The sequence below is a fragment of the Cydia splendana genome, chromosome 27, assembly GCF_910591565.1.
Source record: "Cydia splendana chromosome 27, ilCydSple1.2, whole genome shotgun sequence".
Classification (NCBI taxonomy): Eukaryota; Metazoa; Arthropoda; class Insecta; order Lepidoptera; family Tortricidae; genus Cydia; species Cydia splendana.
The window spans coordinates 8,397,031-8,417,003 of NC_085986.1; the positions used below are offsets into that span (position 1 = coordinate 8,397,031).

Genomic DNA, 19,973 nt, shown 5'->3' on the forward strand with positions numbered 1-19,973 from the left:
CACCCAAATAATCCCTGGCTTAATAGTTTCTCAGTCTCATCATAATTCATATTACACAACCATGTCCAAATTGTCTTTTTAAAAGCATGATTAGATAATGTTTTTATAGTTTTAAGTTCTATTTTTATTTTATTATACATTAAGGGGGCGCTATAATTGATATTACGTCTGGCAAATTTAGTTTTGCATTTCGGAAGAGGACAGCGCTCAATACGCTTGTGGCATATCGATAACGTTGGGACTACTTTGTGGTGATATCTTTTTAGACATTGCATGATATACAATTTACGAACTGTGGGAACCATAGCCATGTTATATAATTCGGTAGTGGGATAGCGGAAAGGTAGGTATAGCATGACCTTTAAAAGAGCTCGCTGGGCTCTTTCTGCCTCAATCATATGAGTCTTAGCAGCAGCACCCCAAGAGCAAATACAGTAGCTCACTATGCATTCACCTAGTGCTTTATATGTTTTAATTAACAGTTGCTTGCTTGCCACGCTTCTTAAGTTTCTGAAAGCATATATAAGTTTCCGAACTCTAGAAGCAACAACAGTAATGTGATGATTCCATTTGAGATGCGCATCGATCTGTACTCCTAGGTATTTGAGGTGATCAGTACGTTTCAATAGTGCACAGTTGCAGTCCACGGAGATATTTCTGTTGCATGGGTAAGTGTGTATAGTCACTTTAAAATCTTTCCCAGGTTTAGTGGCTGCTGTTTTACTAAAACAAATGTAATTTGTTTTGGTTATATTGAGTGAGAGCAAAGAATCTTCCAACCAAGAGGTGACTAGTCTAAGGCCATTTTCTGCAAGCGCACGTACTCCGCCCCAACTCTTATCATGGAATAATAACACTGTGTCGTCTGCAAACATGAGGGTTTCGCAACCAGCTATTTTATTTTTGCAAAGGCCATTAACGTAAATAAGAAAAAGAGTTGGAGCTAGGGTACTGCCCTGTGGGACGCCGTACTCAATAGGAATCCATTCACTATTGATTCTGTTGATGCATGTACATTGCATTCTCCCTGTCAGATAATCTGTGAAAAAATCAAGTGCAAGACCCCTTATGCCAATATTCTCTAATCGAGCTAATAGAATTGGGATTGATACAGTATCAAAAGCCTTTTGTAAATCGAGAAACACCCCCAGGCATTTTTTCCCGTTATCTAAATGTTCCGTAATAGAGTTTGTAAGATGGAGTACGGCATCTTCAGTCGAGGTTTTTGCTCGAAACCCATACTGGTTGCTGCCTAGAAGGGAGTTGTAATGATAAGATAGTTAATCTTAAATATTTAGAAACGACAGAGATGCCAGCAGACATTCTGACCAAAAGTTTATCTGGCAATAAACATAATTATTTGATGAAGAAGTTAGGTTTGTGTTAAATGTTTATTTAGATTTATTGGTCAAAAGGGTATTTATAGTATTTGGTATTAGTGGGGGTATTGTGCTTAAATACCAAATAGGTTCTATGTATTTTATACTCATCTATGGTATCTGTAGTAGTTAGTTTTCTGAATTCAAATATACGTCAGTCGTGGCCCTTGATCCGATCCGTACGTGCGTTTCCTTTACATATCAAAATCCCACATCACCCCGTAGTCCCTCGTATTTGGGGTGAGTTGGGTTTTCATACAAAGGTGATTTTGGAAGATTGTTGGATCGATTTTTTTATTATTATGAGTATTTACTATAGCTCCATTTTAAATTGCAATACATTATTTTTGTAGCAGTAGCCTTAAAATCCCATTTCACCCCCCTTTCATCCCTTCTCTCCCTATTCATAACCCAACTCTCCCCGCGAACCCTACTCACCCCATTTTACGGTATTGAGATTTCTTTCTTCATTCATCTGGCAGACGTTGATAATGCAAGTCTATCTAGAAGGGTATGATGAATCCGTACCCGTTTCTCTGCGTTGTACGCCTTGCTGTCAGGGTCGTCGATGATTGGTTCCTCGTTGCAGAGGAAATCAAAGCAGAATCCGTCCGGAGCGTTGTACAGGTTAAACAGTGTGTGCGTCATTATATCCGACATCTTGCCTGGGAATGGACCAACACAAAGATTATAGACCAACCGCTTAAATGAGTCCTCGCCTGCGCGATACGGGGGCGACGAGGTAGGACGACTAAGGGCGGCGGGGAAGGTGCTGGCGCCGTACGCCTGCCACCCGCGCTGCTCCCACCCCCGCACGTTGTCCTACCCCGTCGCCCCCGTACCGCGCAGGCGAGGACTCATTTAAGCGGTCGGTCTATTTTTCGCCAATCTGATTAAATTGCCCGATCGATTCAGGAGGTGCGGACGCAAAGGGCAATTTGGCTCACTGATTCGATTGCCCGATCAAATCAGGAGGTGCTGACACAAAAATGTCAATTTTCGAAGCTAAGTATCTATGGAATGCTAGGATCTGTACGTGCGTTTGTTTATGGTTCTAAAATTGGTGATTAAATTGTGTAAGTGTGACGCTAGATGAGATTGGCGCCAATTATTTTCCTGATCAAATCGACCGATTTGTCTGGATACCACATTAATAAACTTTAACTGTGTCACAGAATAAATAAGTCTGTGCGGAAAGAGAAGAGTCGTGGGATTTGAGGGCGCGCCAGTGCTATTTTATGGTTTTTGCTATGCTGACAACACTGGTCACGTGATTACAGTACGACACTAAACGTCATGATACTTGAATCCCTTTTGTTCCGGTTTTTTACCACGGCTTACTAAACGGAGCCTGGTGGTGGTGTCGGCTCGTCAACTCAATCCTCTGATTTAGCGCAGGCACTAGTTTTCTTTTTAAAACACACTCTTGTTTTTATGTCTCAGATACTAAAAAGTGACAGTGCATTGACAAAACTGCTAAAACTAGTTAAGAATCTGCCCAATACAACTGTAATTTTAGTACCAAACAAGATAGAGTCTCATTTATCTGTCTGCCTAATCTGTGCAGTCCAACAGTTATTACAAATTGGGCAATAGAACTGTAATTTTACTATCTGGGATATATTTCACCCATTGTAAACTTGACTTGTAATGTATGTGTACCTACATTATTAATAATAAATATGAATATGAATAAAAATAGTGCATAAGTAGGTAGGCCTTATTGGGATATGTCCGGTTCTCTCATCACACGATATTTTACTTCGCCGAAAAGTCAGTGCTAAATGAAATATAATTTCGTAACTAACAGAACCTAGTAAACGAACTTACAAATAAAGAAATATTTTATTAGAAAAAGTTTTATTCTCTGTAATCGAAGTCTGAATTAAAATATTCAATGTCACTTATGTTTGAGCTAGCTTCAGAACAACCAGGGACACTCATAGAACTATCTTCATCTGAACTGGATGTGCTTGAATCCGGCACGTAGATTACGAATTGTTGCATATCACCTACTTAGCGGTCTTTTATTCGAGATACCGTAGGTACTTTTACACATTCCAGACTATTTGTCAGTTATTTTAAAGATCATGAATGAATGAATGAACCTGCATATTTATGAAAATTAATATATTTTGAATGAATATACTTACCGATTATGTACCGGCGACAAGTTACTTAGGGGGCTTATTAAATAGGTAATTATTTAATATTAAATACAACATCAATACCCGTGAATAGCGGAAACACGTTCCGCGACTTTTTGTAAGTCGATAGTCGGCTTTTAGCCGTTTTCTTCCCGCTGACAAAACCGAACAATGTTAAATATAATTTTCCTTGTGGTTTTATGTACGGTATTATCGTGTTTTGAAAATATTTTAAGCATGAAACTTACGGTTTTTGTTAATAAAAATATACAATGACAGAAGTTTGTTTACTTTTTACAAGACAGGTGTCAAAGGTTTGATTGCCATATAAAATTTAAAATGTTAGTTCCCGTTTCTGCCACGACTCTTCTCTTTCCGCACAGAATCTAGTAGGTTCACTCTCTAACAAAACGCGGCTATTACTACAGATATGACCGCTAGATGGCGCAAGGGCGAGCAGGCATCCGTTCCGTAGCGGTGCGCGGCAACTACTACTAGTAAAACCCGAGAGTAAAACAGTAAATCAAATCGGATTGATGAAATTCGATTTCCGTCAAATGTCAATTCAAGATACCATTATAATTGTTGTAAATAGTGTCATTTACCTAAAACATCGCTCCCTCTCCACATAAACTCCATTCTTTCTTCCTCCAACATGGCTTCTCTGTCTTTGTGGTTGACTCTACCTGCAAAAGTCAAGTGAGTGGTTGGTATAAGTATTTGAAGGTTTCTTTTAATTTTCTTTAGAACGCCCTATGACTTTGACCCATGTTCTTTCACTGATATGTGTTGTTAAATATCAAGCGGTGTCACCAACGCCATCTACACGAGTATGGGCCAAAGGTGTGGCACCATCTATTCGAGTATAACTTATTCCTTATTTCCGAGGCACGTTTTTTCTTAGATTTTACTTATCTTACAATACATAAGGTGTGCTCCCTCGTGTGGCACTATGTCTCGCTCTGCCAGGCGGCCTTCGGCTTGCCACAAGGCATAAAAGTATCATCTGTCCTGTTTTAATACCTAGGGAGAAACCATCATTGTCCATCTGGGTACGGATGTATGTTTGGTCTGACCTTACAGGGATAAGTTCGCCTTTATACCTTTATTTTTGTAAATATTATGTAAACCTGTGTTGTGTACAATGAAGTGATTACTACTACTACTATTTATTTATTTTAATCTTTATTGCACAATACATTAAGGTACACATGGCGAACTTAATGCCCTAAGGCATTCTCTACCAGTCAATCAATGGGTCAAACTAGAAAAATTGTAGGCGCAGTGTCTTTAAAGTGTCAGGTTATACTAATTCCTGTGGTCATACCTATGAAGAGTCCATCATAGCCCATTTGAGCCAGTAGCGAGGCATGCTCCCTCGTGTGGCCGTACGTGTCGATCTGCCAGGCGGCCTTCGGCTTGCCGCAGGGACCGAGGGTGTCATTCATCTTTCTGTAAAACAAGTGAATAATAAACACTCAAGTAAATTGATCGTGGTCAGTACCAGAGATGTTCTTATCCCCAGTCATATGGGCCGGCAGGATGACTCACGCTAGACCGGGCCGTGTCCGGGCCGGAGCTTCCGGCGCTAACTTTTCTATGACATGACAGGAGATCACGTGATACTTTCCATAGAAAACGTGCGCTGGAAGCTTCGGCCCGGGCACGTCCCGGTCTAGCGTGAGTCATCCGGCCACATTAAAGAAAAGCACCTTCGAGGGTGCCTGAATGTGTTTCTCGTAATGAGAAGATTCACACAGGCGTCGAAACAGAGGAGGACGCGCAAGGGTAAAGGGATACGACCTAGCAGGGAGGATACAGTGAAAGATGATTAAACACACTTTGTTGATCTTCTTTATATTCTTTTCATATATGTCAGCTAAATTAAAATAATAATATTCGGCTAGTCTTCATGGCTGCTTCTTTAGGAATCTCTTTGTTTAGGAATGCCGATCCGCACGCCCGTTCCATCTGACAGCGAGATCAGATTCCAATTTTGAATACTGGTAGCTAGTCATTGATCAAAAAGGCTGTAAAGGTTGCAAACCTTTACAGTACCAAGCAAGACCCAGTGTGGCACTGCGAAACCGGATAATGTTTCTATTATGTAAAAATCGCGCCTGCATGTTTTAGCCACGGCAGACTATGTGGTGGAATATATTCGTCAGAAGACCCGTTACGAGCTAAAACTGTTCCAGCTGTGATCGCGTCATTACGTGCATATCAGCTCGTTCGTGGTGGGCGTACCGCGGCCGCCGGTGGAAGCCATCGCGAGCCCGGACTTCTGGCTGAAGGTAGTGCCGTTTCGGCGGTTCCGTGGGAATCTGACGAATCCTACACTGGAACAGGTGACGCAACAGAAACCTGTGCTGCTAAAGATTTTTAGCTTTTATGATCCACCTAGGTATGTAATAATGTCATGCATTCATTAAAAGTTACCACATTTACTTGTAGAACATCACGCAAGGTCCTAAAGTGTTGACTGCTTGTACCATGACTCCTATAAGAGCCCTACAAAACTGCTTTCAAGGCCCTTTGTCCACACCTAAGTCCCCAGGTGAACTGGTTAAGTATCATCAGTCCGTCGTGGCTTCATCCCCCTGGACCCAGCGGACTCCACGAGGCCCTTGAACACTAACCCTCGAAATGTGACTCTAAAACCTAAATTCAAGGTACCTGAGTCCCCAGGTGAACTGGTCAAGTATCATCAGTCCGTCGTGGCCTCATCCCCCTGGACCCAGCCTCCGTCAGCGGACTCCTCGAGGCCCTTCAGAAAAAACCCTCGAAATGTGTCCCCAGAACCTAAATTCAAGGTACCTGGTCCCCAGGTAAACTGGTCCAGTATCATCAGATAGTCCATCGTGGCCTCATCCCCCTGCACCCAGCCTCCGCCGGCGGACTCCTCGAGGCCCTTCAGCACAAACCCTCTAAATGTGACTCCAGAACCCAGGTCCATACCTGAGTCCCCAGGTGAACTGATCCAGTATCATCAGATAGTCTGTCGTGGCCTCATCTCCCTGGACCTAGCCTCCGTCAGCAAACTCCACACGATCCTTCAGCACAAACCCTCGAAATGTGACTCCAGAACCTAAATTCAAGGTACCTGAGTCCCCAGGTGAACTGGTCAAGTATCATCAGGCCGTCGTGTCCGCATCCCCCTGGACCCAGCCTCCTCCAGCAAACTACACACGATCCTTCAGCTCAAACTCACGAAATGTGACTCCAAGCTAAATGTGACTTCAAGGTCTATACCTGAGTCCCCAGGTGAACTGGTCAAGTACCTATCATCGTCGTAGCCTCATCTCCCTGGACCCAACCTCCGCCAGCAGACTCCAAGAGGCCCTTCAGCACAAACCCTCGAAATGTGACTCCAGAACCCAGGTCCATACCTGAGTCCCCAGGTGAACTGGTCAAGTATCATCAGAAAATCCGTCGTGGCCTCATCCCCCTGGACCCAGCCTCCGCCATCGAACTCCACGAGGCCCTTTAGCACAAACCCTCGAAATGTGACTCCAGAACCTAAAGTCAAGGTACCTGAGTCCCCAGGTAAACTGGTCAAGTATCATCAGAAAATCCGTCGTGGCCTCATCCCCCTGGACCCAGCCTCCGCCGGCGAACTCCACGCGGCCCTCCTGGACTAGTCCTCGGAAGGTGGCCCTCGTTGCTGGCCGCTGCTCCTTCCACCATCGCCAGAAGTAGCTCACCTCCGAAAACGTGAATCTGAAAATTTGTGTGATTATCGCAATCTTAGATAAATACAAGGAGACAGCTATACAGGATGATTCATGAGACGTGAGCAGGACTAATCCTGCACACTCAGTAACTGATAATTGATCGATCACCGTCGTATTTAGGAGAAACAACACCACTTTTTCCTATTTTTTAACTTTTCGGTGAGGGCAAATTTAATTCTCAACAATCATGGTCACCCTACAGGACCTAATTGATAGGCATAAAACCTCTTTAACCGTAATGGCATTTTGATTACGAAGAAAATAAACTGTCAAACTTGAGTGAGATACGAGTTTTCAAAAGTAACCATACCGTGATGACAGTAATGACATTCAATTTGACACAGAATATCGGTAGTTTAGTATTCTAATTAGGGCGAGCGAAGCGAGCCCTATCACTATTCGACAATCTATGCATTCTTGTGGTACACTTTACGGCAAAACTACTGCACTGTTAGGTTTGAGATTTAACATAGTAATTCAAATTCATGTCTAGATGTGTTATCAAACATAAAAATATCATTTTATAAACTTAAAACAATAAAATAAGGGACTAACACTTTGTATTACTACTAACGCCATCTGTTGGAGAAGTGATGAAATTAACATTCGTGCTAATGTTAAGTAATTATTTGTTTTTCTGACAGATGGCGTTTACGCCATTATCAACGATGAATGCTAAAGTGGATTAAAAATTTGGATTCAGACCCACTTCGCTTCCCTTGGTTTGATTCCCAATTTAGCAATTAAGTTTCTGTGAATACCTACTAGAACAATCAATTTTGCTGTATATTCACCGCGGAGGTCAATTTACTCGTATGTTTTGTGACGCTGATGAACTAATCGGTCATGTTGTGTTAGCAAACTTAAATCGGGTATTTTCAGTTCGAGAAACAGTTTTAGTGTTACTATTGCTTGGAACTGCTAAAATTATAAATAAAGATAAGCATATTAATACAAACGGGTCAATTTCTGAACACGATTTTTTTTCTGTCCGTGATGAAAATCGCGGGTTAGCATCAGATAATACTTACCATTTTTTTTTTACATAAAAAAGTCACACTTTCACACCGAGTTCCATATGAATTCACTGATTAATTGGTTTTTAGAGTACACTTAAAAATACCAAAAGGCTCAAATTACTACTCCCGTGCCCTGTCCGGAATCTACTTTTGAGCATAATGAAAAATCCTACGAAAAATTCTACATTAGTATCACTAATTTAGTGTCAAATACTTAAACTAGATGATATTTACTATCACTGAGCACATACACTATTAAATTCATTGTGGTAAATAACTCGTGATCGAAGTTTAAATTTTGTCCGAGCGCGCGAGTACAATTTCGTCGGCAAAACTCAAAGGGCTCTGACAGCCGACGTCTGTATTTGAACCGCCTCGTGTCCTGCCTCACCTGTACTGGCAGTATTCGGCTGTCTCTTAAAGCAAGCGGATGTACGTCAATCCGCGGCGTGTTCGAGCAAATCGCGTAAGTATTTCGGAATCCGGGTGGGCGACAATTTTTTTCTAATTTCGATGCCCCTTATAATTTTTATTTCCCACATAGCTTTTCAATAACAATTGTCATATTTAGGAGCCCTTTATGTATCTTTATGTAAGCGATAACATAACAGTTTGGTCAAACACGATTTAAATTTTTGGCGAATTTTTTTATTACGAATTCTAATTTCCGTGCCCTAATTCCCATAGAATATTTACCTAAAACAGCTGATTAAGTGGCACGGGAATTAGAAAGTATTACATATATTGTCAACAAATCTTTTATTGGGGGCGCTGTAAGTTAATTGGCAATGTTTATGTCATATTATTATTACATATATATATATATATTGGCATTGAATATATATTATATGTAATAATAATATCACGTATATCTTTCTATTTTACATTTAAGGAAATCTTAAAGAATGCACAAAAATCTGTGAACGTTTTTTTAGTATAAGTACTAAGTATAGTACTTACTTACATGGTGAACCCGAATAACCCGGGCAATTTTAATACGTAAGGTAAGGTGGGTAAGACGACACTGGGGTAAGACTATCACTTGTATGGAATCCTCGTACTGTTAGTGGGGCAAGTCCCACCTTACCTTATTCATTGATCATATTATAGCATTAAAATATTATATAAACATAAAACTGTTTTTGGAATTATTACATATTATAATACCTGTACCTAAGGTTACATGAAACAAAATGAATCAAATTTATTTTTTGTAAATTTGACAGCTGACAGCGTATGCCGTATAAAGTTTAAATATCTGGAAGACCGAGCTTTGCTCGGAAAACATATACCTACCTAAAAACTCAAAAATGCGCGTTTTCCCAGAGATAACACCTAGCTAGATTGATTTTTCACCCCAGAAAACCCTCATATATGATCAAATTTCATCGAAATCGTTAGAGCCGTTTCCGAGATCCCCGAAATATATACAAGAATTGCTCGTTTAATAGATTAGTTGTTATAAATTAGCTTTTCTAATAGGTACAAGAAAAATAAATATATCCTTCTTACTATATTATAAATGCGAAAGTATCTCTGTCTGTCTGTCTGTTATCTCATCACGCTTAAACCGCTGAACCAATATCATCTTGATGATACATATTTGGCATGGAGATAGTTTGAGGCCCGGGAAAGGACAAAGGATCTGGGGGCACGGCAGTGCCGCCGCCAAGTCGAGCAAAACAAAGTGGCACGGCCGTACCATCAAATCTCAATAACATTCTATCTAAATAACATTTAATTTGAACATGTAGTCTAAGAATTAATACACTTTAAAATCCCTTAGTTTTGTCACTGACACAATCACTCACAATCATCATTATTCTAAGGTACTTCTAGCATACCCACAAGTTCCAAATTTGAAACGTAATTAGGTTTTACCTTTTAAACCAATAAAAATCTAATAATACTGCAATATTAGTCACGTTCTAAGGATCTAATAACTGCATAAGTAAGTTTGTAGCCTATAGAAATATATGCGATAACAACGTTACCTTTTAGTTCTTACAATTAGTAGGGAAAGTAAAGGTACACTACGATGTACGATTTGAGTATGAATAAAGATGTGTGTAGTTATGATATGTGTATACATAGTATCAGTATGGTATGGGTATGATTACCCGAAAAGAAGGACAGCCTACAAAAAGAGATGGGATCCTATCAAAAACATTACATGTAAAAAGATGCAAGTCTCGCAACGCAGTTCTTCTACTACAAAAAAGTTTTGAGATGTAATGTGAAACTAAGTCGGTTATTTTAGTCAGTGCCAGGGGGTATTTTTTTTTTGAAGTTTTTTATAGGAAGATTATGATATTTTTGAGAAATTACTTAACCAATTTGAAGATTTTCCCGGAGGGCAGGGACAGTGTATACCTATGTGTAAAGTAAGGCGGGGTAAGACTAACTTAGTTTATTTTGATCGGGACTAACAGTATGAGGATTCCATACAAGTGATAGTCTTACCCCGGTGATAGTCTTACCCCACCTTACCTCATATGTGTTATAACAATTTTTTGTGTTATGAATTTATGAAGGCAGCATATTCGATTTCTTCAGATTAACTCACACAATAACTCCTTCTCACTGTGCCCCTATTTATTTCTTAGTATCATTTCCTATACGGCCATATACCAGATCATACACCTTGTACCTATCTACATGCAGATACATAATGACACTTTTTAATGAATAGTTTTGTATGTAAGGCGGACAAGTTTACGAAACTACTTTGTATTGTTTTGGAATATGTACATTTTACTAAGAAAGAGAGATTAGTTGCCATTAAAATAAAGGAAACGATTAGTCAGATACGTAGTTTTTAGTGTATCATACTTTCGTAGATTTGTCGTCCGAAACTAAAATTAAAGAAGGTAAATATGTTCGATGCCACTTCAGTATGGTTGCAGTATATTATTGTAGATTAAAATATACATAAATAAGAGTTTTAACTACCAAAATAAGTCAAGAAAACAATTCCCGTGCCATGTTCTAATTTCCGTCCTAGTAAAATCTAATTCCCATGGACACACTAATTCCCGTGCCCTGACCAAAATTTTAAATTGAAATAACTTTTATAGTTTTATGAATATTTTTATCCCATAAGAAAATTAATGTTTATTATATTTTTTATCAAATTATCAGCATAAATATTTATGTGTAATATTGGTATTTCAAAATTCCATGGGAATTAGACAAAAATGCTCGTTTGGTGAAATTGACCCAAACTTAGTGATTTAGGGCTTAGGGCCGATACAAACGGACTACAACCCGACTGCAACTTGTATAGGAACTGCACGCCGACTGCACGCCAATTGCAATGTCGGCGTGAAGTTCAACAAAATGACCCAGAACCGTGGCAGTACCAAGTGGAACTCAGGTTTGGGGCAACAAAGGCACATTATGTTTTGGTCATCCGACTCATCGTGATGAGCACTTAGGAGAGTATATAGTACCCAAGATAGAGCTGATGCTGAACCCTGGTAGTACATAGTGGAGCTCGGGTTTGGTGCAACATATATAGAAACACGCTGTTTTGGATATCCCACTCGTCATGATGATCACTGGGTAGACCAGTACCCAAGATAGCTGATGCTGAACCCTGACAGTACCTAGTAGAGCTCGGGTTTTAACAACATAGGCACACGCTGTTTTGCTCATCCGACTCGTCTTGATGAGCACTTAGGAGAGTAGTACCCAAGATAAAGCTGATGTTGAACCCTGGCTGTACCTATTGGAACTCAGGTTTGGTGCAACATCGGCACACGCTGTTTTGGTCATGCAACTCGTCATGATGAGCACTTGGGAGACCAGTACCCAAGATAGAGCTGATGCTGAACTCTGGCAGTACCTAGTGGAACTCAGGTTTGTTGCAATATAGGCACACGCTGTTTTGATCATCCGACTCGTCTTGATGAGCACTTAGGAGAGTAGTACCCAAGATAAAGCTGATGCTGAACCCTGGCTGTACCTATTGGAACTCAGGTTTGGTGCAACATAGGCACACGCTGTTTTGGTCATCCGACTCGTCTTGATGAGCACTTAGAAGAGCAGTACCCAAGATAGAGCTGATGCTTAACCCTGGCTGTACCTAGTGGAACTGTGTGTGTGTGTGTGTGTGTGTGTTTTTATGTGCGGAGCAGCGTGATTACCGCCAGTAGGTGTCCAGACGGGATAGTTTTTCGCTCAATTGTGTGGTGTGGACGCAAAAATAAATTCAAGGACATTGGGTCGCTGACCCAACATTCTGTAGGAAAGCCAGTTGGCTTCCTTACAAAAAGTACTGGGCAACCGTGTAGGATGTAATAAGCGCTTATGAAATTGTATACGTATGGAAGGATGTTATTGGCAATTTGATTTTGTCGTCTGGACACGCTTTTAATGCACAAAGTAAAAGCTGTAACAGCAACCGGGGTCCGGTTAGTATATTTCTTTCTTGCTCTCACTTATAGCTGCGTTCTTAACGGAATTATTACGTACTCACTCGATCGAACATGAAACAAGCCTCGGATTGGATCAAAGTCGCGGTCCGGTACGTTTCGGTAGAAAAACTCCGCGAGCCTTTACAAAGCTCTGCTTTTTGCTAGTTTTAGGGTGACCATGCATGTCGTAAAAAAATTAAATACTTTTTTTTTCAACACGACTAGAAAATTAACGTTAACCTCACTAATACTGATACGAAACAGTTGCTTATAATTAACGATATGCGCAGTGTTAGTCCTGCTCACGTCTCCTGAATCACCCTGTATACTTAAATTAGTTACCTACTGATTTAAGCGCCACTTGCACCATCCCACTTAAGCGTTAAACCGTTAACTCAGTGTCAAATAGTACTGGTAACCATGGTAACGCCAGGTTTAACCAGTTAAGCATGGGTTAGTGAATGGTGCAAGTGGCCACGGCTCATGGGAGCCTGCGGTGCACTTGAAAATTAATCCCAAAAAATTACGAAGGCATTCGTTTTTACGAAAGCGGCTGCCATCACTAGGTCTTATTGGGATTAGTCCGGTTTCCTCACAATGTTTTCCTTCACCGAAAAGCAACTGGTAAATATCAAATGATATCTCGTACATAAGTTCCGAAAATCTCATTGGTACGACGAGCCAGAGTTTGAACCCGCGACCTCCGGATTAAAAGTCGCACGCTCTTACAGGCCACCAGCGCTACATAAACAGAAAAACTACTGAACTGATTTTCATGCGGTTTCCACATATCAATAGAGTGATTCTTGAGGAATGTTTATAATTTGTTAAGGTTTTGTGAAACCAGTGCCAAGCCGGGGCGGGTCGCTAGTGTAATATGAAGTCAATTCTTACTTCCTCCGTTTGTCGTGGAGTAACTCCGAGAGGACAGAGTGGAAGATGAGCTGAACGTTGGCTGTGCTGATTGTCGGTTTGGCTGCAAATAGAAATACACCTTCGTCCATCGACGTACAATATCTAAGGACGGGCTAAAGGGGCACTAAAAATGTTAGTTCAGCGGTGTTACTCACGAATTCCAGCCAATCGTGCAGTCTAACGCAACTAGTTGCGATCAATAGCGCGCGTAATGCGAACTCGTCAACCAATCGCGCGCGTGATGCGAATTCATCAACCAATCGCGTTGTAGCGGTGTCACACCGCTGTACTGGCCCCTGTCATGCCTCATTATTATTGCCCGTAAAGCCAGTCCCTAGATATCTGATGTCAATGCCTTCGTCTATTTCCAGGATCGGTTGCCAAAGAAAAGCCTTCAGTTAGGCCAAGCTACAGGTAGACGAGTTCTCGAGTGGAGACCGCGCATCGGCAAACGTAGCGTAGGCCTCCCTCAGAGTAGATGGAGTGATTCAATTCAAAAAATTCAAAAATTCTAAATTCTTTATTCAATAAAAACATGTACAAATGATCAAAGGGATGGAGCCTCCCTGTAAGCAAAATAAATGCTTGTGTTGGGAGACACCGCTCTTCCTTACATAGGTAACTAACTACAACTACATGGTAAACTATTCAACTATTCAACTACAATGGCTGACAATGCGATGACCTTCACAAGGCGGCTGGCAAGAGCTGGGTCAGAGTTGCCGCAAATAGGAGAGGCCTATGTCCAGCAGTGGACGAGAGTAGGCTGATGATGATGATGAACTCAAGCTACGTGTGCCTGGAGCGGGTGCTTAAAAAGGGTCACTCATTCTCACTCACTGGCGATTTGCGAGCGAGTTGAAAGCGAGGCGAGCGCGCAGCGAGTTCGCCGCGAGCACGCAACGAGTTCGCCGCGAGCGCGCAAAGATCTCGCCGCGAGCGCGCAACGACTACGCTCCCATTCCAGTATGACAGCTCCTACTTACGCAGCGAAATCATTGCACGCTGCGCTCGCCTCGCTTTCATCTCGTTCGCAAATCACCAGTGTGGCCGCGCCCTAACTCTTCGCGCGCGTGCGTAAGTCCGCCAACGCGTGCTCCGGTTGAAGAAACTCCTCGTTATGGACTAAAACGATATTGACTTACAATACGTTTGTGACCAGTTTTAATATTTTTAATGTGTGTTTTATGGAAGTTTTGTAGATACGGAGAAAATACGAGTAATTAACAGGACTTACATCCGTAGTAATACTGGTCGTATGTCTTCACCCAGCCGGCGTCCATGTGTGAGTGCGCGATGAGATGCACGTTCAGCGCTCCCTCTCTGGTCGGGGGGCATTGCTGTCGACGCAATAGAATTAAAGGTTCCGTCACACAGGCGCGTTTCCCGGGCGGGGCGTGAGCGTTTTATATTGTAAAAGCGACGCGCCCCGCTCACGCGCCACCGGCAAAACGCGCCTGTGTGACGGAGCCTTTAGCATAAGCATAGAGTAATATAAGCAAAGAGAATAGATTGCATAGAGACGGATTGTCAAAGTAAATTATGTAGCCACAGTACATTTACTGCCATCTTTCGTCAGACAATTAAAACTGTTAGAACGCCATTTGACTTTGTTCATTATTCCTTCAGTGATATGTGTTAACTTATTAAATATTAATATTAACGCCATCTACTCGACTTAAGGCCAAATTTATGGTGCATCTTTTCGAGCGATGGCGCCGTAACCTTTAGCCTACTCTCGAGTAGATGGCGTTAATATTAATATTTAACAAGTTAACACATATCAATGAAGGAATAATGATCAAAGTCAAATGGCGTTCTAATAGTTTTAATCGTGTGTCGAAAGATGGCAGTAAATGTACTGTAGCTACATAATTTACCATGACAGTAACTCTCTATTACAAATTCTCTTTGACCTCATGCATGATTTTTATTTGACGGACAATATTGATATCACGTGGTATTTATAAATAGGTATTACACTCATGGACAAATTAAGAGGAAAGCAAATTTTGTAATTACTTTATAATGTAATTACGTCATTAGGTACAAATGTAAAATCGTCCACTTGAAATGACCATTCTGAAGTTGGATCAAAAGTAATAGTGTCCAATGTGAATCTTGTCAAAATGTAATTGTGCTAAAAACATTTTTAACCAAATTTGTAATCGTCGTAAATTAATTAAGACAGAATGGAATTTTGTTAATTATAAATTATGAGCAAAATGAAATATATTCAGTACCTACCTATGACATATTAATGTCTTGACATAAATGACACTAATATTTTATACTAAAATAAAACTTTCTTTTTGAAAATGGTCATTTCTTTTTAATAGTTCCATGACTATGGCATTATAAACCTCTATAATCGTAAATGTACAATGATTTTCAGTGTACGCAAATACAAATGGACACATATTTTTCGACCTGTATCACATTTGACATTTTGACTATTGGACATAAGGTTTACTCGGGTAATTCCGAATGTCGAAAACTGTCGGATAATTCCGAAAGAGACTTTTATTATGATGGAATTAAGGGTGATTTTCATCTGAATTTCGGAATTATCCGACATTCGGTAATACCCGAATACACCTTAATTCTTTTTCGACATTATGCTGGAATTTAGACGTGTGCGCCGATTAAGAAATGATCGGCGGCGGCGTTTGCCAAAAAATCGGCGGCGGCGGCGTGTTTTCGGCGTGAAATCGGCGTGACCTTGACTTTCAGGTTTCTTCATTAATTTGTTGTTTTTCTTGAAAATTTGATCAATGCAGGTTACTGGTCAGTGAACTACGTATAGTTTGAATATGCTGTGAGTAAAATAGGTTTTGTAAATGAATATAGGCTAGGTAAAATAACTTGATTTTCCTAATAATGGCTTGCATTAAGAGGTTGCCTGGTCCCAATGATGTTCGATCCGATCTGTAACTCTCCGTTTATCAAGCTTTCCATGGCTTATCCTATTAAAAATGACGTACATTAACAAAAACGAACTCCACATATCCTTGAAATTTGCTGGACATAGTGGACTGCTATGGCTTCTTTTTAATGGTTTTGTTGTCGTACAGGCACCAGGCTCACTGAGACGTATCTTCTTTCTCGTTTTCTCATTGCTGAGTTTCGTCACATGTAATTTGTCTCCATTTCGTGCGGTCAGAAGTCGTATGGACTGCACGGTGCAGACTGCCGCAAGCCGACCTCTTCAGGGGCTACCCGAGGTTTTCATCGATTTTTGACAAGTTTTGAATCGTATCTCCTTTTTTTGCTCTACAGATAGCATTATATTATAAGGCAAACGGTTATCGGTTCTTCAAGCTTTTATCTCCGTTTTGGTCTACCGGATTTTGAAAGAAATGAATACTTATTTTTTTAAATATTGTCTAAAAAATCACTTTTTTCGTATCTAGTTTGCTGTGAAGGATCTTACATGTACGAAATCTACATATTTGGGTTCGTCTTTGACGTCTCGAAAAAGTTAGGGCCAAAATTGTTCAACTTTGAATATAAATAATTGAAAATATCTCGAAGACAATGAACTTTGAAGTAAATATTGGATACTATGGTATCGTCTTGGGTCGTCCCATTCGTTTTTCGTCAAGTTCTTAAATTAGTCCTATTCTGCTTTCGTCACTCATTCTACATTCGTCACAATCGTCGGTGGCTTTCAATGTAGAATGAGTGGCGAAAGCAGAATAGGACTAATTTAAGAACTTGACGAAAAACGAATGGGACGACCCAAGACGATACCGATACTATATTGCTTAAAGCCGTTGCTGTTAATATGATAAGCTACAAAAAATATTTGAAAACTAAGGGATTCAGATCGAAGGTCATTGGCGTGGGGTAGCCTCTTCAATAGCGTTCGACCATCTCACACATGCTCCAATTCGAGCACGTTTGCCATTCATTCGGCTTTAAATTCATGTGTTTCTCCACATCATGCGTTGGATAATGATAATATGTCCGAAGAATCTAAGGGCTCATCCATGGCATGTTGGGAAGAGCTGTCAGCTGAGTGGCGATATAAAGCTCTCTGAGAACGGAGGGGTTTGTTCTTCTAGCTTCGTTCGTTCGTTAACAGTAGACGGTGAATACTTAGGATTAAGTACTCAGTTACTTTAATTGGTGTGTCAAATAGTTTCTGCAACTGGCTATTCAGTTTCATTTAATTAATAAATTTAATAATTGATGTATATTTGAGAACTGCAACATAAATAATACAAAAAAATCCATATTGTAATCGAAAAACCAACTTGGAATAGCTAATCAACAACACTCAAGGTCACGCCGATTTCACGCCGATCAATTATCGGCGGCGGCGGCGTGGTCAAAAACCCCGGCGGCGGCGGCGCGCCGGCGCGGCGCACACGTCTATGCTGGATGGACAATTTTCCTAGTCGATGTATTCTATATTGTCATTTTTCTACTTAGACGTATAATTTCGAGGGGACAATATTATGGGTACCTAATGATTTTCCGATAAACTTTTAGCAGATCATCGATTCGCCGACAACGATTCGCCGAACATCGTTTCGCAGAGTCATTTATTTGTCAATGTAACTTCTGGTCAACCAACGTTACGTAGACTCTTGGTTCACATACCGTTCAGTTTGCTTCTGTGTAAATTCGCAGAACTATTATTGGACGATTTCCATTTGGCAGAGTAATCGTTTTGTTTAAGCAATGTTTAGTCGAATAACGTTTCACATTTTACATATAAGTCGTTATTTTCGAAACAGAAGAATGAAATAAAATATTATAATTTTTTAAGTAAATGCGTTAAATATATGTATATAAAGTTACGAAGAAGTTAGCGAATATGTAGTGTCAAACTCGTGGTAAGGCTACAGTTGCACTTCATGAAATTGGTGGATTTCAGGAGGAAATGCTTGAGTTACTTACTTTAGAAAATACCGAAATCATAATACACATGCCTTTAAAAATTGAGGGGTTCCGTCAATTCCTCATGGATTACAACATCAGATCAGAACCAAAATTATTATGGGAATACCTCGCAGGTAACTTTTTTCAAACAAAAAAAGAATAACTCAAATCGGACCATGGGTGCTGGAGTAATCGCTAAACATACTACTTTAAAAAAATCATCATCATTATCATCAACAATCATCATCATCAGGTGCACTTCATCAATAAATGAAATCTCACCTTATTTTATAATTTTTTTTAGCATTAGAAAGAAGGTAAGCGACGTTGACACGTCTTTTAATTGAAAAACGCTTTTTAAAATCAGTAACTAAGTATTACTTATGAAAGCAGAAGAATATAAATGATCGTATTAGATTCGTGAATGTTACATATTTGCCATGACTTATTTTTAAATTGAGTTTTTCAATTAAAAGACACGTCAAGATTGTTTACCTTTTTTCTAATGCTAAAAAAACGAACATTCAATATTAATGCCAAATGAACATTCGACCTATTGTGTTTCGACCAATGGTTTCTCCGGTAATTATGACAGTTACTAAATGATTATTCTACGAATAGTAAATATGCGTATCAATGTTCTGCTTATTGACTACTCTGGCAAACGACTATTATGCGTAATTAGATTCGGCCAATCGTTACTCTGCCAAAGAACCCGTCGGCGAATCGTTGTCGGCGAAACAAAAATCGGCGTAATTTTTCTCGAAATATCAATAGGGCACCAAAACATACATATCCTACCTTGTAACCACATTCGATCTTCCTCGCAAACACATGTTTATCCAACCAAATACAAGTCAATATTAACACAAGTTTTTTCATTGTAAAATTATATTATTATTTAAATATTTAAATGTTATTCAAAGTTCTTTTATATTTTCAGTATAGTTATTTTTATACATAAACTATTGAAACACTTATGTATCTATTTAAAATATTTAAATATAAACGGTCAAACAACTTCTTCAGTAGCAAAAGGCGCGATATTAAAATTTTCTATGGGACGGCAACCTTCGCGCCTAAATTTTTATTATTTTGCCGCTTTTTCTACTGACGGAAATGGCTTGACAAACTATAGTTACTATGTCACTGGTTCCACAGCTAAAATCACAATGAAGCCTTTTTTCATTCAACTCTCATTGTTTTTTTAAAACTCTTTGAAATACCTTATAGCGACAATCTTACAGACTTATGTATGCAGTCGGTAACAGGCAGGTTATCCGATCTTTGTTTATAATAAGGCAGAGTCCATATTCTGTCCTAATAAAAATAAATTTAAAGGTATTTTTTTGAAATAAAACTATTGAAACGGATTATATCGAGTATATTGAATTCATACTACATCCCGACGTTTCGAACCCTTTACAGCGTTCGTGGTCAACGAACCACCACGAACCACCACCATCACCAA

The 19,973-nt window shown here is 39.9% G+C and overlaps 1 protein-coding gene across 2 annotated transcripts in view; it reads right to left on the reverse strand.

Moving 5' to 3' along the window:
* The window catches only part of LOC134803704 (lysosomal alpha-mannosidase-like), a 128,031-nt gene extending 108,349 nt beyond the window's left edge, over window positions 1–19,682 (reverse strand). For both annotated transcript variants that reach the window (XM_063776504.1, XM_063776505.1), the window contains exons 1-7: window positions 19,304–19,682; window positions 14,850–14,952; window positions 13,592–13,673; window positions 7,061–7,246; window positions 4,854–4,978; window positions 4,132–4,212; window positions 1,908–2,044 (exon numbers count right to left, since the gene is read on the reverse strand). In XM_063776504.1, coding sequence (XP_063632574.1) covers window positions 1,908–2,044; window positions 4,132–4,212; window positions 4,854–4,978; window positions 7,061–7,246; window positions 13,592–13,673; window positions 14,850–14,952; window positions 19,304–19,384 — 795 coding nt within the window. In that variant the 5' untranslated portion in view covers window positions 19,385–19,682. The remainder of the gene's footprint in view (window positions 1–1,907; window positions 2,045–4,131; window positions 4,213–4,853; window positions 4,979–7,060; window positions 7,247–13,591; window positions 13,674–14,849; window positions 14,953–19,303) is intronic.
* Window positions 19,683–19,973: the final 291 nt, after the last annotated feature.